Source organism: Hipposideros armiger, unplaced genomic scaffold (genome assembly GCF_001890085.2).
Source record: "Hipposideros armiger isolate ML-2016 unplaced genomic scaffold, ASM189008v1 scaffold_957, whole genome shotgun sequence".
Taxonomy (NCBI): domain Eukaryota; kingdom Metazoa; phylum Chordata; class Mammalia; order Chiroptera; family Hipposideridae; genus Hipposideros; species Hipposideros armiger.
In genome coordinates this window covers 508,279-530,059 of record NW_017732307.1, presented here as the reverse complement: position 1 = coordinate 530,059, position 21,781 = coordinate 508,279, and the positions used below count along the sequence as shown (strand labels likewise).

The 21,781-nt window shown below is 37.2% G+C and overlaps 1 protein-coding gene across 1 annotated transcript in view; it reads right to left on the bottom strand.

Annotated features, from left to right (window-relative positions):
- Positions 1 to 21,781, bottom strand: part of LAMA2 (laminin subunit alpha 2) — a gene marked incomplete at its 5' end in the record, with an annotated part of 435,223 nt that overhangs the window by 28,843 nt on the left and 384,599 nt on the right. The window contains 7 exons of the mRNA XM_019630849.1: positions 3,879 to 4,044; positions 4,294 to 4,470; positions 9,323 to 9,471; positions 12,202 to 12,378; positions 15,044 to 15,164; positions 17,924 to 17,935; positions 19,981 to 20,119. Coding sequence (XP_019486394.1) covers positions 3,879 to 4,044; positions 4,294 to 4,470; positions 9,323 to 9,471; positions 12,202 to 12,378; positions 15,044 to 15,164; positions 17,924 to 17,935; positions 19,981 to 20,119 — 941 coding nt within the window. The remainder of the gene's footprint in view (positions 1 to 3,878; positions 4,045 to 4,293; positions 4,471 to 9,322; positions 9,472 to 12,201; positions 12,379 to 15,043; positions 15,165 to 17,923; positions 17,936 to 19,980; positions 20,120 to 21,781) is intronic.

The window sequence follows — 21,781 nt, the reverse complement described above, 5'->3', positions numbered from 1 at the left end:
CTCCACAAAAAAGATAAAAAAACAAGAGAAAGAAGTTAAATTAAAAGAGAAGATATATATATATATATATATATATATATATATATATATATATAGTTCCATAGATCTGAAACCCTAAATACTCTACAACTCAATAGAGATGGAACATTTTTAAATAATTCTGACCACAGTCATAAATAATTACCATGTCCAAGACAAGAGGAGATAGCAGTTAGAATTTAGATGCCTGGGTTGTGGTGCCAACTATCTATCATGTGTGAAATCTTTGGCCACACTCTAAAGGATTCCTTTCTTTTTATGGAAATTAAGAGTCAGAATCTTGAAGGTCTGTTCTAGCTCTATCTAATCTTCTGAAACCTTGCTACACCAACCTGTAGGACTGCTATTCAACTTCTCTTTTGCTTGTCTCCGGTCTACTAAGTGGAATGTTCTGTTTTGGAAAAGTTAAAACATACACTGCTGAGAGCAAATGGAAACTGGAATGAGAAAAGATGTTTATAAGAAAACCTAAATGAGTTAAAACTCTCCAGTCCCAGATGGGCAAGCATCTTTATTTTCAGTAAAAAGGAAAAATGTGATCTTTAGAAACCACAGAAGGATATGCTTGAGATTTGCTAAAAAACAAAGTTCTTATGGCCACTTAGAAAAGAAAGGTGATCGCTGAGGACTGGCAGGGTGCTCCACCAATAAACCACACCAATTCAACATAGACTGGCTGAAAGCCCTGATCCAAGAGTAGTTCAGCTGATACAAGGCCATCAGGGTTTTGGCTGACTGAATATGGTGAACTAATAGTTTAAACATCTGTTTAAAACATTACAGCATTCTCAGGTGTATTAATAGAATATGATGACAGGCCATGGCAGGAGGTGTCCTGCTGTCCCCTGAACTGGGCACTCCATTTTGAGTAGTATGGAATGGTGCCATATTTTCAAAGAGATTTTTCAAATTTAAAAATATTGATCAGGGGATCTGGGAATTAGAAATTAGGTCATATGAAGAATGCTTGAGATAATGGAATATTTGGGTTGGGGAGGAGAAGACTTAGCTATTTTCAAATCCTTCAAGGGGTGTTCGACAGGGAAGATATTAACTTAATGTGTTTGGTTTCAGAAACACAATCATTCCATTGCGGTTTTAGGGATGCCTTTTTATGTTATTATGACCAATGGCTTTGTAACAACTAGAGCCTGCCTCATCATAACACTGGGAAATTCTTGTCCATGAAGTGTTCAAGCAAAGGCTGCAAGTCCACATCAAATATCATGTAAAACCCTTCACGTATAAGATGGTGACTGGACCAGATGATCTCTAGGGCTTCTGCCAACTATAATTTATAATTCTAAGTTAGTTGTTCAGAACTTAGGAACTATTTTTTTTTTAAGTTTATTGGGGAACTCAGCTCCAAGTTGAGTAGTTGTTGCCTTCTAGTTGTGGAGGGTGCACCTCAATGGCCCATGTGGGAATCGAACTGGCAACCGTGGTGTTATGAGCCCTGCGCCCTGTGCTCTAACCACCTGAGTCAACTGGCCGTCACAGGATCTATTTTCTCATAGGATCATTTTTATAAGTAGGTATTTGGATTCAAGGAAAAAAAAATTAATCCATGATGTTTTGTGGTCCATTTCAGGGATGTCTTAGGAGAAAACCCACTCCTTGAACTCATCCCCACATGACTGATGACCTTCTACTTGCTAGTTGTGTTGTGTGATCATAGCTATTTTCTTTGGTGAAATTGAGCTAATAATACATCCAACAATATAAATAAACATAAATAAAACAATTAATAGTTTGTGGGGATCAAAGGAAATAATGGATATAAACTGCCCAGCAGAGTACTGGGTGCATATTGTTGTTGCAAAAATGTGTCATGACTTTTCCGACAACCCAATAGTTACTCAGCAAATGCAGGAATTCCTCATTAGCCGTGTGCTTCTTCCAGTTTTCAAAGGACTTGCACATACATGATCTCATTTGATTCTTACAGCAACCCCATGTGGTAGGCAAGGTAGGTATAACATCCATGTTTTACAGAGGGTGAAATGATACTTAGAGTAAATGACTGGTTTTCCTGAAAGATGGTTATGTGGCTTCTCATTTAGTAAATATTTCTAGTGACAAGGAGCACTCTGCTCTATAGAAGTGCCAATTTCATCATGGAAATGAAGAAAGAGAATAAAATATTCAAGAGTTTTCAAAACCTGTACAACTCAACTATCAATTGGCAAGCATTATAAATATGATACATGTGTTGTCAAGAGCGTAGTGAGATCCACCCTCTCTGATACACTGATGGTGAGAATGTAAATTGGTGTAACCTTTAGAAAAAGCAATTCTGATATCTGTGTTGAGAACTTTAGGCATGTTTATCATTTGGCCTCATAATTCCCCTCTAAGAATCTATTTTTAAAAAAACTAATCAGAAACGGTGAGAGAGTATGTTGTACAGAATGTTCAACAAAATATAGTTTCTAATAGTGAAAAACTGGAAACACTCTGGGGAAGAAGTAAAATGAATTGTAAAGACAGAGAGTTGCAATGATAAGAAGCCAGGCTCTAGAGTTACACCCACTAGATTAAAATTCTTGTCCTGCCATTTACTGGTTGTGTCAGTGGGTGAGTAACTCAGTGCATGAGTTACTTATCAGCTCAGTTCAAAGCGAGATTATATATATTTTATAGAGCTGTTATGAGAATTACATATAATATTCAATGGGAATTGTTTTGTCAGTCGTTGGCATATAGTAAGCACTTAAAAGTGGTCATTATGATCATTAATATATAAAAACTGTGCCATTTATTTATTTATTTATTTAATTATTTAAAAAATTTTATTGGGGGACAGCCATGATCATTGGTTGCACATTACTTTCATGTTACAATGACTTAGTTGGCCCTTAAGGAGGGCGCAGCTCACAGTGGCCCAGGCAGGGATCAAACCGGCAACCTTGGTGTTATCAGCATGATGCTCTAACCCACTAAGCTAACCAGTCTCCCCTAAAACTGTGCCATTTATTAAATGCTTAGTATATGCTAGACATTTAAAGAACCTTATCTTTTTAAATTCTCATACTAACTCTTTGACACGTGTTGTTAACATCCTCATTGTACAGATGAGGAAACTGAGGAAGAGATTGGCTAAGTAGCTTTCCCAAATTCATAGACAGTAGGTGTGAGTGCTGGGATTCGAACCCAGGCAATGTAACTCTGGAGCCCATGAGCTAATCCAGGATATACTCCCTCTCATTCTCTGAAATATTTTGTGTCTCTGTACATATGTGTGTTTACTTACATACACATCTGCACACACACATATATAGTCATGTTAGACACATATACTTACATGATGTTTAGAAACATTTTTAATTATGTATTACCCATTTTAAAAGCAAAATACCAAATTGTATATATGAGATCTATGTAAAATGCAAATATGCTTGTCTCTGTGTGGTGGTATTATAGATGGATTTTATTCTTATCTTTCTTTTTTTTTTTCTTTTCAGCTGAGCCATCCTGCCACCTGTTGGCAGCTTAGCGGCAGCTCAACTCAGCCTGGGAATCCAACCGCTGTTGCTCAGAGCTTCCAGCTGAGCCACTCAGCCGGCCCTGGATTTTATTCTTGATTCTGAAGACATTTCTGTGTTTTCTAACTTTTCAATTGAAAATGTGCCATTTTATAAACAGGAAAATTAAAGGACAGGTAAATATAAAGGAAAGTAATCCGAGGAAGATGTAAGGAGAATAGGTTTTTATAGACAGGTTACCAATCCTCTAATTCTAGCAGTGAGAGAATAGTGGATATTCTGAATAACCTTCCTTCTGAAAAGGACTAAACATGTGAGGTAAAACTTAGAAAGCAATGGGTTGTAAACACTTACATGTGCCACCAGGGTGGGTGTTGGGAAGGCTGGGGTGGGAACTGGCTGAGGCTGGATAACGATTTCAGCTGGGACAGCTCCATCTTCACGCTCATGGGGTTTCGGATGGGTACAGCGACCAATGTCTGCATTTTTGAAGGATACGGGCTGTGCAAAGTCCATGGGGCTAATGGAATAATCACATTGAAATATTTTGTTGTTTTTCTTATGTTTCCTTACCTTGCTTCTTTACAATTAAATCAAATTCCCCCTCCCCCTTTTGAAGGCCATCAGTACAATTTTCTAAATCTAACTCAAAGCTCTTCATTCTCTTCATTGTTTCCTTCCCCCCATGATTTTAGATAGCGGTGATTCAACAGTGATCCTCATGCAAACAAACAAACAAACAAAAACAGTAGCAAGGAGATTCACTTACACAGAGTTAATAACAAGGTTCCATATACAGCCTGCAAAAGGAGGGATATTTCTGAGTGGGGAAGGTTGAAATTCAGGTGGAGCACCCCCAACGAAAAGCTTTTTGACTTCAATCGCCTGTTCTACTGTCAGGTTTTGCATATGCCTTCTGTCTTCATCGACTTGAACAGTAAAGATGCTGATAAAACATTTAAAATAAACAAGTATAAAACACATAACAACTGGAATCAAACTCTTTCGTGCCATCCCTCGCCCCTCCTGCCTTCAGCTCTGGAGTGAGCCCAAATTTGATGATTAGGTATTCTCCATTAAACAAACGATATTGTTTCTCGGCATCGTGTCCCTCTGCCTCCCTCAGAGTTTACTGAAAGGAGGCAATGGTGTAGCTGTCACATTTGCCTGTGGAGGCATTGACAACAGTGGCCTACAGCCCAGCACATGAGTGAGGCTTCTGTGCTGTGTAGTAATGTCTAATCGGATAAGGCTCAGTGGGTTTAGCACAGCATGGGGTCACTTTTCCTTGGCTCTTTCTTTCTTGGTTTGTGCTAGCTATTATCTTCTTGCTAGGGGACAAACTGTACTCCTAAGAGCTTAGATTGCAGGAATCAACTGCAAACACTTACAGGACATTTTAGAAAGAATGTAGCTGCTGGCTTTTGAATAGAAGAGGCAGGCAAGAACACCACACTGATTGTTCCTGGGGATGATTTTCCTTAGTGGCTGTTTTGTTAATTTTCCTAATTTGCTCATGAGAGCTAACTCACACACTACTAAATAAGAACCTCATGGTACTTATTCACAATAATCTTTGGATCCTGGGGCAAAGAATCAGAAGGAGACAAAGAGTTCTGATGATGAAAATGACCAAATGCATCTTCTCTTTTGTTCTAGAAGCAGATTCTGAACTTTAGTCCCAACAGTCAGCATGAGGCTGTCTGTTAGTCATAAGTGTTAGTCACTAGCCCAAGGATCATAAACGGATTGTTGAAAATTTAACTTCACAACTGGGGAGGTTGAAAACTCAGTCCTAAAATGCCAACTTTATTTGATTTTATAAGAAATAAAAAACATATGTAGAACTAGAAACAATAAACTAGGGCAAAGATGCTTTGGAAGGGCATTGAGCAATTGGTCCACTTTGGGACAATTCAAATCTAAGAGCATGGAACAACAAATGGACTGTGCTGTGGCTCAGAAATGTCATTGTTCAGGGGCTATAGGAGAGGCAGGTTGAATTTAGTTTTAAAGAAAAAACAGGAGGAATTTTAACTTTTTTTTTTTTTACCAGACTCTGGAAGAGTGTTTTGGCAAAATTCAGGAGGTTCAACCTCATTCCTAAGAATGTTGGTGGTTTTTATGAGACTTTTAGAAAACCACTCACTTCTAAGTATATGTGACTCACTGAGAAGACTTCCCCTCTGCTCCCCCTCCCACAATACCTTTTTTCTTAGGCTAAAAGCACCCTCTTACTAACAAACTATAACGTTGTCCCTAAGGGTTTTCACGAGGGGTTTAAACCACTATTAAAGATTGTCCAAGGAGTGCAAATCTCTGCTCTTCATTAGAGTTTTTAAAGAGCCAGAGGCCCTTTTCTTTCTGACCTAGATGCTCTAGTCTGGTTGTGCCCCAAGGACCATATCAGTGTTTCTTTCTTACTACATCACAGGGTGGAGACATTGAGTTAACATGAGCTTTCAGAAGGAACAGATTGGGATTAAGTATTAGTGTGTAAACTTACTAGCCGTGTGAACTTGAGCCAGCTATTTAATCTTGCTCAGTCTCATTTCATTCGTTTATAAAATGAAGTTTAAACAGGGGAAAACATTACTTAAGGGATTGTGCTGAGGACCTATCACTTAATAAGGGCATTGCTAGAAGACTATGGCTAAATCCTGCTTGTGTTTTCTACTCTAGGAGGATGAAACCTATTACAGATCATTTATTTAATTCTTTTGTAAAGAGGGACATTACCAACATATCCATTATGATTCTGGTATGTTCCCTTTTTTCAATAACACTTTACTGAGGACCTCCTATGTGCAAAAAGCACTATCATTAACATTACATTATTAGTATTATAAGTCAGCTGTGTTTTCTTACAGTTTCAATGATTGATTTTTGGAGTTCGGCATTATTGGTCTAAGATATTTCTTTTCAAACTACCACCAATTGGATTGTATACGTAGAAGAAGATATTAAGACAAGTACCCTGACATTTGTAATTTACATGAAAAACAGAATTCGAACCTTTTTTCATTGAACATAATTTGGAAAGAAATATCTGGGTTTCAGTATTCAAATCATGATCCCCTTCTAAATCCCAAATTATTCCTGAAATATCTCATGTAACTTTGTGGATTTTAGCCTAATTCTATACCTGTATGAAGAATGTTCTCATAGAGGGGAAAAACCTACTTGCCAAAGCATCTTATTCCAGGCTCTTAGGATTAAATGTTTTGCTTCAGTTAAAACCACTGGCCCTTCGGTGGACTCCAGGAGAAGGATCGGAGGGCAAAGCAGCTCTAGAAGAAGGGATCACTGGAGTACCACAGCATTAGAGCAAAGTGACCAAAGTGAGATTCTTGTAGATGAAGGGATAGAAAAGGAGAGAGACTAAGGGAGGAGGGGGAAAGAGAGGCAGATAGGGAGAGAAAAGGCCAAGCACAACCTTGAAAAGTTTGCCTCTCAATTTGGTAAAAATCCGATGATTTTGTGAGGTGGTATTAAAATTACCATCTTATCTAGGGTTTTAGAAAAATAAATGATAATTGAGCTGTATGGTCTGAAATGTGTTGGAAGAAAGCAAATATTTCCTAAGTAATAAGTGTATCATAATCAACATGAAGTAGTACCAATCTTTGAGGTCACACAAAAAAGGTAAGAACAAAGAGTTGGTGAGCTCAGATGGACGTGCCATATATAAGTCTATCTGGGTTTCAATCCTGTCTCTGTTATTTACTAGTTATGTGATTTTGGGGCACATTAGTTAATATCTCCTAATCAGTGATGATAGGATATTAATACAGATTTCATATACATTTAGAATGATTACAGAACATAATCTTTCTCTAGTATTTGACACAGAGCATGCCATAGAATAGGTATGAAACATTAAAAATGTTTCTGGGTGAAGTTCTTAGAGTTGTTGGCGATCTCTGGTCAATCAGTTAATTGTAGCACTTACGTAAAGGATAGGTGATTTTTTTTTTGACCTTAGAGTGCTGAATGAGATATTATGATAGCAAATGTGTTCTTGCTTTGCCACCGAGTTCAGTGACTATGCACTAATATGTCCAATACATTATTCTTTAATTAATAGCGAATGGCCAAACTGTTTGTTTATATGGCCAATTAACTGAGCGATCAGCTTTCAGTGATGTACTATCCACTGAGCTTAATCAAATAAAGGTTGGATTGATGGCCAACAGCTGTGAGGTTGACATAATAAAATATCCTTCTTGAAGAAACATCTGTTAAAAGGACACCTTAGCACAACGTCGCAATGCACTTGGGAATGTCAGAGCCCTTTCTCTACACAATAACATATTTTGGATGATTTGGGGGCAAGTATATGTCCCAAATCTGCATTTGCTTATTAAAATTCTTTAAAGTTTCAAGACTTTAAAATGTCCTCCCCATAATAAAGAGGATTGAAGTTTGGCAAAGGACCGAAAATGTAGTCTAGAAGACATGTGAAATCAATATTCTAGAGCATTCCCAAATGAGAAACTTCAGTTTGCATTTCTCCTCAGAGACCATTACTATGGTTTTTCTGGCTATTAGATTAGTAAAAGTTCTTAGTTTGTCCAAATATTGATCCCTCATTGTCTTAATCATGGTTTCTAAACATCTCAGTTAGTAGACCTCTGCAAGAATGCTTAGTATCAATTCGGCCCACAACCTAAGGCTTAATAATAATAATAATAATAATAATAATAACAACAACAACAACAAAAGAATGAGCCAAGGAAAGCTTTCACATTTGCTTAGCAGATAAGGAATTTTTAATACTTATCGAAACTGTTATCCACACAAGTGGATAATTAGAAAATTCGATAATCTTTAATCATAGAATAGCATCTGCTTACTTAAATTATTGCTACATATCCATAAAGTTGTTGTATTTAAAGTATTGTCTGTGTTCTGAGGTTCCCTCAGATTTGATTTCCAGTTCTTTTCTGGGTCTTCAGTCTAATAACTGGATTGACGGTTTGGAGGTCTGAAGTCTCTGGGCTTCTGTTTTTCTCTAATTGTCCTTTTAAACTAATTACCCCTCTGACTTGTCATATAACATTTGGATGAAATAGACGGATGACTTCCCTAATAAACTAAGTATAAAGCATTCCAAAGGAATGTGTGGTCAGTTTATAACACTCTTCTAGCCTACTCCCTTCCCTGACTCATTGCTGGGAGGCCAGGGCTTTCATGGACCCGCAGACGCCGCCTACATGCAATGATGGCAGGATAGCAGCCTTTCCCTTCTCCCCCTCAACTCTACTCCATGAAGCCACTCTGCAGGGACCCTGTGCACCTCGGAGCGGGGCAGGGAGGAGGCAGGCTCATACCAGTGCTCAGTAGGTCCTGCAGCTGCTGCCACGCTCCGTATCTGTGACAGGTTTCTAAGCAGCTGCCATCAGTGCTTTGGAACCTGCATGAACTAGCTGCTGCCAAAGGCTGCTGGCTCCTGCTGAGTTATTCTGTGCGTCTCATTATGTGCATACCTTATTGGAGCAGAGACTGTGAGAGGTGCAGAGGGAGGATTTTTCTTATCTATAGCTTCAGAGGATGCATTTGCTTTTTCCCCAAGGTGGAGCGGAGAGCCGCACAGAATAAAAATGTTAAGGGTAGAACTCCTAGGGGCCCAGGTAAATGGGGTTTCTGAAGGACGAAATGTAAAGAAGAAGAAATTAAGCTACTTGATAGTGTGGCGATGCATCATACGTCCATCCACACCAAGGCCCAGTCAGAGACGAATGCTGCCAAGGAGAGCGTGTTAGTTAGGACGGTAAGTTCTCTAGGGCTATTGTTACCCTCTAGTTCTCTCTACGTGAACGGAATGTTCCCTCCCGTCGTGAAACAGGCTTGGCTCTGGCTTGACAACAATTTTCCTCATTGTTCGCCCGCCTGTGGAGAGATGCACTTCCAGACGGCCCTTGTTCAGGAATATCGCATAATAGGCCTGCAATAGCAAACGGTTATTCAGGATTAGCGAGGAGTCTCCTCCATGACTTAGCATTAGAGGTTCTCTGACACAACTGCAGATTTATCGGCTCTGAGATCTTACCCGAGAAATTAAGACTCAGTATTTTCTTAAACAAAATATTGAAAGCAGCTGGAAACAGCTTTTCACTCATTTCCCATTTTTGCTTGTGAGACAATGTGGAAAGTGGGTGTAGTGATACAGCAGCCTCTGCAAAGCAGATTTGCCAGGCTGAATGTACAGCTGTGCCTGCACTGAGTCTCTCACTCACAAAACCCATCAGGAAACAAAGGGTGTCCACAAAATCCCTCTCCTGTAGATTCACAAGTGGACAGCCAGCATCTGGAAATCAGGTCTGACTCCCACCCTCATGGCGTTTTGAGCGCTTACACTTCAGTTTGCTCTCTGAGCTGGTGGAATAGATTGCTATCGCCAATATGTAACTTGTCTCCGTCATTTAGAAAAGAAGGAAGACAATTTTTCATCCACAAACATGCCTGCTTTCTTCTTGCTACTGTTACTATAGCAACCAGCATAGCTTTGAGAACAGATTATGAACCCCAGGGAGCTTGAATGCAGCCCTGGTCCCCAAAGCTGATTCCACGTGTGCTCCCTTTCTTATGAACACAGGGGCACCGGCTGCACAATAATCCTCCACGAGTCACCTGCGGTGATGGAGATGGTTTCAATCAAACATCATGTCTCCGCTGATTTACTGAATTGTCTGTCGCTGTGTGTCCAACACAAAATGTCCTGAGGATCGGATTACCATCCAATCCTCACCATCCATCAAAGGGGCCACTGCAAACTACTCACTCAATTAAAAATGTTCTTAGCTGATTCATTGATTGATGTCTCAAACCTCTTTAGCAGAACATAATCTCAAATAACCCTACGGGTATCAAAACTGTTAGTTTTGAAAAACATGTCAATTTAATCAGCATTGAACTATTTAATGTTGTTTCCTCTTTCAGACAGTACTTACTAAGAGATTTTAAAAGCTCAATATTCCTTATCATTAGAATGTTGAAACATTCACATGTTATTTCTAATTTACTTTGTACTGTAGTACTTAATATTGTCTCATTTTAATTGTTTTAATAGGATCATGTTCTATGTTAAGAACTATCCTGAAAGCTGACCACTCAAGTTTATTTAGTCCTGATGAGAAGAAATAGGGACCCAATAGTTGGTGCTCAATTATTTGACAATGACCTAGGAAACAAATATACTTTTTGGAAATCTATTTCAGAATGTCTGATCTGGTCCTCTTACTATAACTAGATTATGATTTGGAATAGTGAGAAAATAGTTTTATTTTTCAGGATTAAAGGGTGAAACATTTAGGACAGCATTTATATTTTATACGTAGTCAGTGTTTATATGCAGTAAGGAATGAGATAAAATAACAGCTTTTCTCCCTCTACTCTTCAAAAATATTTTGTAGTATGACTATTTGATACATTCCTCGCAATATAAGGGACATACATGTAAATGATACAGCTATGTCCACAACTTACAATTCAATGAATATCTGAAAATCCACCACTTAGGGTAAGAAGGATCTTCTGTGAGCGCCTTCCCCATCCCATCCGTCAGCTTCCTCATCTTAGAAGTAACCACTAATGTAAATTTTATCCCCTTGCTTTTTAAAAATCATCATCATCATCATCATCATCATCACCATCATCAGTATGCCTAAATCATATAAATTTGTTTTCTCGTAGTTCTAGAGGCTGAAGCCTGAGGTCAGTGCCAGCATGGTCAGGTTGTGGTGTGAACCCTCTTCCCGGGTTGCCAACAGCCACCTTCCCACTGTGTTCTCATATGGCCTCTCAGTGCCTGTACGTGGAGGAGAGCTCTCTCTCCCCCTCTTTTCTTCTTGTTTTTTTTTCTTATTGAGGTATAATTGACATACATTACATTAGTTTCAGGTGTATAGCAGAATGATTTGATATTTGTATATATTGCAAAATGGTTACCATAATAAATTTAGTTAACATCTATCACCACACAAAATTACAGATTTTTTTTGTGTGTGATAAGATCTTTGAAGATCTACTGTCTTAGCAACTTTCAAATAAGCAATACAGTACTACTAACTATATTTGCCATGCTGTATGTAACATCCCCATGGCTTACTTGTTTTATAACTGGAAGTTCGTGCCTTTGCATCCCCTTCACCCATTTCACCTGCCCTCCACCCACTGTCTCTGGTAACCACCAATCTGTTATCTATATCTATGAGCTTATTTTGTGGTTGCTATTTTTTTCTGTTTTTTCAAGATTCAACATATAAATGAGGTCATACAGTTTTGTCTCTCTCTGACTAATTTCCCTTAGCATAATGCCCTCAAGATTTATCCATATTGCTGCAAATGACAAAATTTCATCATTTTAATGGCTGAATAATATTCCTAGGAATTAACACACACACACACACACACACACACACACATGCGTGTGTGCGTATGATAAACCTATATGAAATATAGGTGCAAATACAAGTGTGACTGCACTTGGAATTGCCCAACAGGAAAGTCCTAGTCGAGATAATTGTCCTGAGAAGATGATAGTGAAAATAAATAATGTGAAACTAAAAATATAAAAGCAATTTATAAACCTTAAATGCCTCACCAATCTCTTTATAAAATAATTGCATCATGTAAGCATTAGGGAAAACGCATTATTAACTAGTTGTGAGGGTACCTGTCCAGTTTGCCTTCGTTTTCTCCTGGGTGGTGCTGGTGTCCCTCCACTGCCCAAGAGAATAATCCCAGATTCATTCTTGGTGCTGAAGGACAGGTTGATTTCTGTTCCCACACCAATTGGCACAGGGGACAGCTCCACAAAACCTGGCTTGGGGAAGCTAACTGTGTAAACGTTCTGTGGGAAAAGAGAGAGAAGACAAGAAAGAATTAGAAATGAAAATTTAAATTAATTTCTCCACCTCATTCCTCAGTGAGCTCAATGTTATGGAATACATTGTAGTTTTAGAAAGCACGAAAACCCATGGTCACATGAAGAGATGAAGAGCAACTGAAGAAATACTCTTTCCAGCTCTAACTGAATTTTTTTGAGCAGGTGGGGTTAAAATAAAAATCCTGGCCTCTGTTTTTATTCTAGAATTTTTTATTTATAATAGAGATTATCATCGAAAGATAAAATTTTCCTCTCGTTTAAATCTATCTTGCAAAATCTCCCTTGAAAACACTGCAATTAATCCCTTGATTATACTCAATCGACTGTTTTACAGGTGAGTATGACCATGGTCTCTGCATTCTTCCTCAGAGATAAGCCCAAGGTAAAGATGCTCACTGCTATCAAATGCATAAATACACTCTAAGGAATTTTTAAAATTCAATTAAAAAAAATGAACCAAATATTTCATAGTCCAGTTTTCTTCTCAAAATGAAAGTGCCCTTGCTGATAATATATTCAAATAGTAACATGTTAGACAGTAACAAAGTACAAACAGGAGAAAGCAAAAATCACCGTACCCCCATCTCAAAGCTGCGTTGAAACAAATAGTCTTTATAATTGGTTCATGAATTCATTGATGCATGCATTCATTTATCTTTCACAACCTAGCCTGCTTCCTCTCTCCTCCTCTCCATGTGTATGTAAACTGGACCCTGATGGGCATGTTCATTTGTAACTTCTTTCTTCACTACATACGTGGGAGATAGCTCCCTGTCAGTCAACACAGATTTCATCATCATTTTTAATGGCAGGAGGACATTCTATTGTATGAATGTGCTAGGATTTATTTAAGCAAACCCATGTAGTTGGGCATTTAGTGTTTAAAATGCTCATTTTAAAAGACCTGAACTTTGGAAGTGACCCCCCTGATTATGCCACCTGGCGCTATACACAGTTATTGTGATATTATTGATTATATTCCATATATTTTACATCTCCATGACTATTTTGTAACTACCAATTTGTATTTCTTAATCCTGTCACCTTTTTCACCCTGCCCCCAAACCCCCTCCCATCTATCTTTAGCATAGGGAATAACTACAATGTATACCTGAAAGTAATATAATATTGTATTTTAATAAAAATATTTTAAAAATAAAATAAAAGGCTTGAATTTTGCTGGAGTAGAAGTAAGGAATCCTTTAATGCAGGATATTTTTCTTCACAGTGTTTCAGACCCAATTAAGTGACATAAGTGTTATCAAGTATATAATCTACTTTCTATTCCAATATTCAAATCATAGAGTTTTAGATAGTTTAGATAAAACTACTGTACAGACTTTTCAGTATTTATCCACATCAAATTTCTACCTCATATTTTAGTTGCAAAATAATTCCTGGTTACTGAAAAGTTCCTTTACAGAATCATCATTTCCACACATTTCAACTATTCATTTTCTGGACAAATTTTCCATCCTTATGTATATTTCTTTTGTATGTGGATGAGAGTTAGGCTTTGAAAGAGTAAAACTGTCAGTAAAGCTTGACGAGGTCAGTATGGATTCTTGGAGATTCAGTCCTGTATTATGTATTTCCTTTTTTCTTATTCCTAAGCTTCTCAGGGTGGATGTCTGTGTCTAATTCCAAATTGGAGCCTGTGCTTTGCACAATAAAGACCATGAAAGTTCTGTTCCAGTCCTTAAACCTGATGTCTCAGTGGTGGATTCACTTTGTCTTTCTGCCCATTTGCCATTCATTTCTCCTTGTGATGCTTTAAAATAATTTTAATTGGAGGAAGCAGCTAAAATGAATAGCTGTGCCATATCAGGGTAACTCAAATTTATAAGTATGGTATATTTAACATTTTCTTTTTTAAAGAAACTCATCAATTTCAGAATTCAGATAAAATTCTCACTAATATTTGCTGATGACTATTGGCTCTTGCTTATAGATGTTTTACAAGAGCAGAGCTGGCACCTGTTGTGTTTCTCTTTCACTAGGCCAGCCACTATCAAAGAATCAGAACAGTCAAGTGGAAATCAGGGGGCTGCTGGGCTGCTTTGGCAACAATGAGAAGATACTGAAGATATCTGACAACAAGAGACTTGGCAGTCATGTCAAAGACGAGTGTTTGTAGATGGTTTCTAGTCATTTTCAAAGTAAAGGAAGTTTGACTTCCAAGCAGTAGACAAGATGCTATGCACTAGTGATTACGGTGTGAATTATTACTATTTGTATAAACTCCTAACATATTCCAAAAAGCTATATACAATACTTAAAGATACAATAAATCTAAAACAGATAAAAATGAGAAAAAAGGAACAATGGTGTTGGAAAGGAAGAGAGAACCAAAGAAGAGATTAATATTGAAAATATGTGCTATGAAGTACTATATATATGGAAATTGGCTCACAATTTTGGGCCTTCATAATACTGTTTTCTAAGTTCAACTGATTATAGTAATTTATAGAAGTGCTTCATTCTTGCTTTATCATTTACACCTAGTTAAGACTAGGGTCAGTCAGAATTTAAAACATATTAACAAGGAACTGGTCCCTGTAAAAGCACCCAAATAAGTAAGTGAAATCTGATGTGAATGTATTTAGGAAGCTAATAAAAACAAACCAACCTCCAGTGAACATCCTTTGGTAACACCAACATAATCAGGGCTACTGAGTATATTATATGGGGTTCTTGAAATTTCAATATCTTTGAGGCAGCCAGAATACTTCTTCAAATTTACTTCTGGCCTGTTGAAAAGTTACATGGAAAACAAAAGCAACATTATTAGGGCAAAAGCAGTATAGTGTCTGTGACCACCGGACACAATCCATACAGAGCAAAACTGACACACAGGTGCACACGCGTACCCAGGAAACTATGCTTCTGTTATCTGCTGGTTGTATTAAGTGGATGTTAATAGCAGCCTGCAGAAGTAACTTTTATGTAGTCCTTCTTCCTCTCCCTTTGAAAAATAATCTCACCACAGCATGTAAATACTACAAGGTACAGGAATTCACTGACTTCTTCAGTTCATTATATGCATAATGAACCGTACCTCTTTTTTCCACCAAAGAGCAGACAATTGTGTAGGCAGCATAATCAAACCACATACCAAGAAAAGTTAAATAAAATCTTCCTTGAAATTTAGGAAAAAAATGTGGAAACATTTATTTCGAAAATAAAATATTTTTGTCATTGAGACATGTTGGGGGGGTTAGCTGAAGAAAAAGATAATATTATATTTCTCTTTAAACCTTTAAACATTAAAAAAATAAAAGCTTAAAAAACTTTTTTTTTTAAATTACATAGTCTGAAAAAAGATACTTTAAAATTGGATTTACATATTTATCCCAAAGTTCTTATTCTATATTGGAGCAATAACAAAATAAAGCAACCAAAGTTACAAAACATACTTTAATTTTTCCAATAAAGTTAACAATGTCTTCTAGACCCAGACTACATCTGCATGTTTACTTTTTGCTCACTGCTCTTAAACACGGATAAACATGCTAGCACACAGTCAGTGCTCAGTAAACGTAAGCTAGCAGGATGTCAATAATGACGACACTTCTTTATTCAGTCTATAGCAGCACTGCCCAACAGCATTTTCTGGGATGATGGAAATATTCTGTACACTTAGTAATTAGCCACAGGTCACCATCAACACTTGAAATGTAGCTTATGTGAATGACAAACTATTATTATTTAATTTTATTTAATTTAAAGTTAAATCGCCACTGTAGCTAGTGGCTGCCATATTAAACAATGCTGGTCTACAGGAAGAGAAAAAAATAATACACTGCTGCATCTGTAAAAACTGTCCAATCAACACCAAAATATTATACTTATTAAGATAATGATTAATTCTCCTGACATTGTCCCATGATGCCAAGATTCCTTTTTTTGTTTGTTGTTTTAAAAAACACATGAGGAAAAACAAGTGGGAAAGCAAATCAGACCCTGGCAGTGTATATCAAGTGATTCATGTCATGCCAGGTATTTTTTCTATTTTCCCCTCTCTCTCTGGGAACTGTTTTATTTTATTTGATCATTTCCCCTTGTTGCCAAGGTCTTATCCTTCTGTTTTAGTTGGTTATTATATATAACACGCCCAACTAGAGGGTGAGACTCTTCTTATATTCTTATTGTATAAAGGGAGGGAATGGGCGAATTTCATTTGCATGTTTATTTGTTTCCATATTTTTCTTTAGAGGAAGACTGATTTACCACAATTTTTTTCTGAGACCTTATCAATAAAGCAAATCATTCCTACAAGTTATATATTTCACTGTTTTATGGAAATACAAAGAACCATTTCAAAAAACAATGATTTAGCAAGCTTGATGTGATGAAAATCACAGGGGATAAACAATCACATATGGTGATCAAACTCCTAATGGTAACCACAGGTCTCTGTTTCCTCTGTTTGCCTCAAAGGCAAAATTACAAAGCTACACAGTGTCATGCCAGAGTTTATTATCACATACTTCCATTGAAAGCCAGCCTCTGCCTTTTAGCCATCTCTGCAAAACAGCAAGATGGGTCTCATAACTGTATTGTGATAAAAACAACTTGAATTTTTTTCTTTTTTTACACTTTCATTTTTACATATTCTAATTTCTGGCATTATAAGCCTAGTTTCTGCTTTAAAACTTTCTTGGATCACTTCAGCTTCATTATCTCCTTTCCAGAAATATGGCATGGTTAGGCTCTGAAATACCGATATGCCAGGCCTGAGCTCTAGCTAGTATGAGCCAGCCTGCACATCTCTGGGGTTTGATCAACCACTGACAGAGGCCTGCTGCTCAAAGCTTTTATGTAAATAGGAATCAAAATGCTCCTGAGAAGCTAGGGGACTGTCCACAAACTTCTTTACTGTGAATGCAAACACATGTAGTAAACATAGTATATTTCCAGAGATTCCTTTTATCTGGCTCCAGAGCTAATTCTAAATAAACATGGCAAGAAATAAGCAGTTTTGCCAAGAGGTGCAAGGGCCATGTAAATGTTTGCATATTTGCAGGCTTGCAAAAAGCAACAAGGCAATGGGTAAGCATGTGGGAGCACAGGTTGGTTTTTCAGCAGGCAGCATGGTACTAGAGATCAGAGTCCAGGGCGCAACCCAAGAGATCACTTGGCTCTCTGTTGCCCAGAACTAGATTGTGCCCATAAACCTGACCAGCTGCCCTTTGCGTGTGTGCTGCTGAGTGTGTGCACCCAGGGGGCACTGTGCGCAGGCAGTTGAACAAATCAGCAGAGCAAATCCATCCTCTACGGCTGGTGAAACGAGCACAGTGGCAGCCCATTTGATGGTGGATAAGCAGCAGCATCTTTGTAAGCAAAGGGCAGCATGAGAGCTATCTCAGAATGCATTACTTGCTCATGAAACATACGATGAATAAAGCTGCATAGGTGTTGCTCTGTTGCTGCACCGCTGCTGTATCTAAGAAGCCCCATTTACCCAACCCATGCACTTGAAGAAAGCATGCATGAATTTAAATTTTACCTTGCTTTCATACTAGGTCAAAGGAAAGAGGAAAAAAAAAAACAACATAATTAACTTATAATTATATTTTCATTTAGTAAAACAATAAACTTTAATCATAAATATTTCTTAAAAAGCATCTCAAAGGGATCTTTAAAGAAAAGGGGTTTAAAAATCTACAGCACAGAAAACAGATGTATGCCCTTGACCACAGTGAAATTAGAATCCAAAGATGACTACTTTCCACATTATTTTCTTGGAAAATTTTTTTTTTAATTTTGGAATATTAATTTAAAGTACTCATTTCTCTCAATCTTATGAATGGAAAAATGCACAAATGTTGCTATGCTGTAGTATTTATAAGTAGTTTATAAATACTGTCTCTCAAACAGCTTGAAATTAACATATGTAAAATACTTCATATTTACCACATCTTTTGTAGTTTATCATATTAAAATCCTGTCGGTGGGCAAAATAACAGCTAACCATGAATGCACGACTTCTTTGTTAATCAGAATATGTCTAAAGATTATTTTAAATTAATGTGCCATACCATAAAAAATATTATATTTATGAAATGCTATACTGTGAAAGTAAAAACATCCTAGCAATCAAGACTGATTAGATCAGTCTGCAAAATAATATCCTCATTTCAGTAAAGCTAACATATACACCTTTGTACATAATTCCTAAATATCACTTTATGGTAATTAAAACCAAGTCATCCATAGAATAAATGAAGGTACATTTGGATAGCCTGATTTTTATTATATTTAATTCATTCATAGAGAATTTAGTTAATGATCTTGCCAGTAAATCTTAGACTTGAACAACTGCTGGATCCTTACTATTTATATGGTGTCCAGCCCATAGCAGATGCTCAACTAATACATGTTGAATGAATAATGTCATTATACAAATACATTAGATCTGCAAGAATTTTTCTGACCAGACACTTTAAATCTATATTCCTAACACAAATACCTTATAATGTAGACAAATGCTGAGCCAGTTTATCTGCACCATGAAGCTTATCAAGTTAGACCATTGAAAGACTGGTAATTACACAGTTGCCTGGTCCATGAGTTTTAGATATAGGGAGAAGAGTACACCTGAGTCTGTGTGCTATCATAAAATGCAGCTGAAGTTTCATTTGGGAAATATGTAAATCATTGCTGAGCATATTTTTCAGTTATGCTAAGAACCTTCCAATTGTAACATGTCTTTTTAGAGTAGAAACACCTAAACAGGACTTTTTTTTTTTAACCATTAAAAACGAATTAAAAAAACAAACATTAAAAACATGGTAGCCTGTATTTGTATTAAGTTCTTAGGGTTTAACCAAACCAATTCATCCCATTTTAATTAAATTCAATTAACATTTATTAAGCATCAACTACCCTATAACTAATTTCTTATAAGGTGTTTTATAACAAGCAGTAAGTTAATTAAATATCACATGAAATATTTTCTAACAGTTTTTAGTTACTTGTCTTTATTTTTTGAACTAACTCAACTAAGAGCTAAATATATCTCCCCATGCTGTAATCCAAAAAAACATATGTGAAGTTTAAAAAAAAAAAGTTGGCATGGGCATGAGAATAGGTAATATAGCTTTAGCACTAGGCTTATGGGAAAGCTCCAATCCACCATTATCATGCTAATGCTTAGCAAGAAAATAGGTTATACTTACAGCATCCTAGAACACTAATTTTCAGAACACTAAGCAATGTCAGAGTGCCATTATCTCCAGTGAATGTGCAAGGGGAACAGCAATTACAAGACCCATATCCAACTCTAGTTTCTACCTTTAATTACTTTTATTAATCTTTTCATCAGGTGACTATAAGGGAAACAGTGATTCCAATCCATCTCATCAACAAAGATATCAAATTAATCCTTTGGTTTCTAAATCCTGGTGTTGTTCTAATCATGCAACGTGATTTTTTTTATTAGGCCTCTCTGCAACTAAAGGTTATATGACATTCCTGTTGTAATTAAAAACTTCAGAACATTAGTGAGCATAGTGGCCATTTCATTAAAACTTAATCCTTAGCTCTAAAAATACACTGAATTACCTCAAGTTTCTCAGTGTTGGCAGACCACCAAAATATATTTTGTCATCTGCTTTCAAGTCAAGACCAAAGTTGTTTCCAGAAGATGAAGTTGCTATGTTCTCCTCCTGGTTAGTATCTATATCTACAATTGATATGTTGGCTGTAAAGGAGAAAGAAAGTTTAACACTTTATATGAACAGTACTAACCACATCTATATCATCATTGCTACTTCAAGATAAATTTACTTTAGGGCCGGCCATGTGGTGCATTGATTAAAAGTTGGCTTGGGATTGCCGGCTCTGAGCAGCAGGGCTGCGATTTGGATCCCACATGAGGGTCAGTGACGCTGCGCCCTCTACAGATAAGATGGTGAACAACAGCTCAACCTGGAGTTGGGCTGCTGTGAGTCGCCGGTGATGGCATAGGCTGCAGTGGGGCTGCAGGGGGCTGCCGTGAACTACCATGAGTGGCTGGCAGCCAGCGTGAGTAGCCAGCAGCTGACATGAGCTACCGTGAGACGCCGTGAGTGGCTGTCCAATGGCCAGCGACCGACTGCCAGGAAAAGCGCAATGATAATGCCAACATGGGTCAGTGAAGCGACGTCCTCCACAACTAGACTGAAGAACACAAGGACAGCAACTTGTCTGTTCCCCTTCCCCAATTCCCCAATAAAATAAAAATTAAAAAAAGATAAATTTACTTTAATTCTCAAATTAACATTGTCTTTCTCAAGCACTTGCACTATATACAACTATTTAATAATGACAGAAACATCAATAAAATACATTATTAAACTATTCACAAAGAGAGCATAAAAATAATATCCTGAACACCAATGAAGGCAAACCAATAAAGATAAAAGGGAGAAGTTTAGATAGATGGACATAATATAACCATTGACATAGCTTTCTGTAATATAGTTAAAAAATAAAGTAAGATAATGAACTAATACTAAGATAAATATCTAATTAGGAGTTAGGTTATTAATTAGAAATATACTGAATCTGTGTCTCCTTCCATGCATTTCAGCATCCACAGAAGTACTGGGGCTTAGGCTCATCCTCACAGAGATGTGGATGGGATGGTTGTGCATGGAAATGAAGAGATGGGACTGTTTGGTTCTGCAAGATCATGGGGTCCATGTCCACTGTAAATTACATATTGAAGGAGAATGCTGAGTTTTGTGAGAGAGGTACAGTCTTCATGCCTAGGTCTTAAAGGTATTGCTAATATGATGAGGATAAAAATTCAGAAATAGATGGGAAAAGGAAAAAAGAGAGGCACTTCTCTGTTTAAATTGCTTTGCTCAGGAAGTGAATGGGCACCCCTTCTCTCATTGATCCCCCTGCTTTATTCTGAAGAATCAAGCTAGACTCTTTCTAAATGGTGTGCTTTCTCACCATAAGATTTGCTTAGGCTCTGACTTTAACTGCCTCACATATAGAGGGTGACAAAAAAATGTACACACATTTTAAGAGAGGAAAAAACTGTATTAAAATTATAATACTCAATATATACCCATAACAAAAGATGAATACAAGTCATGTGCATACATTTTTTTGGCACCCCCCCTCTATATCTTAGTTTTACGGCTGCCCAGATCTTTCAACATGCTAATACGCAATGTGATGCTGCAACAGAGGGAGATAGAGCAAGAAGTATTTCCCAAATTTATTTGACCATCAAACATTATTATTCCCCTCCTCTCCCCCGCAACTCATCATCTTTTAGCACAATGTTGTTTGGAAAAGAACCAGAGATATCAAACTCCAAAATTCCATTGTAATCTATAACCCTTCCATTCCATAAGGAAGCATCTTC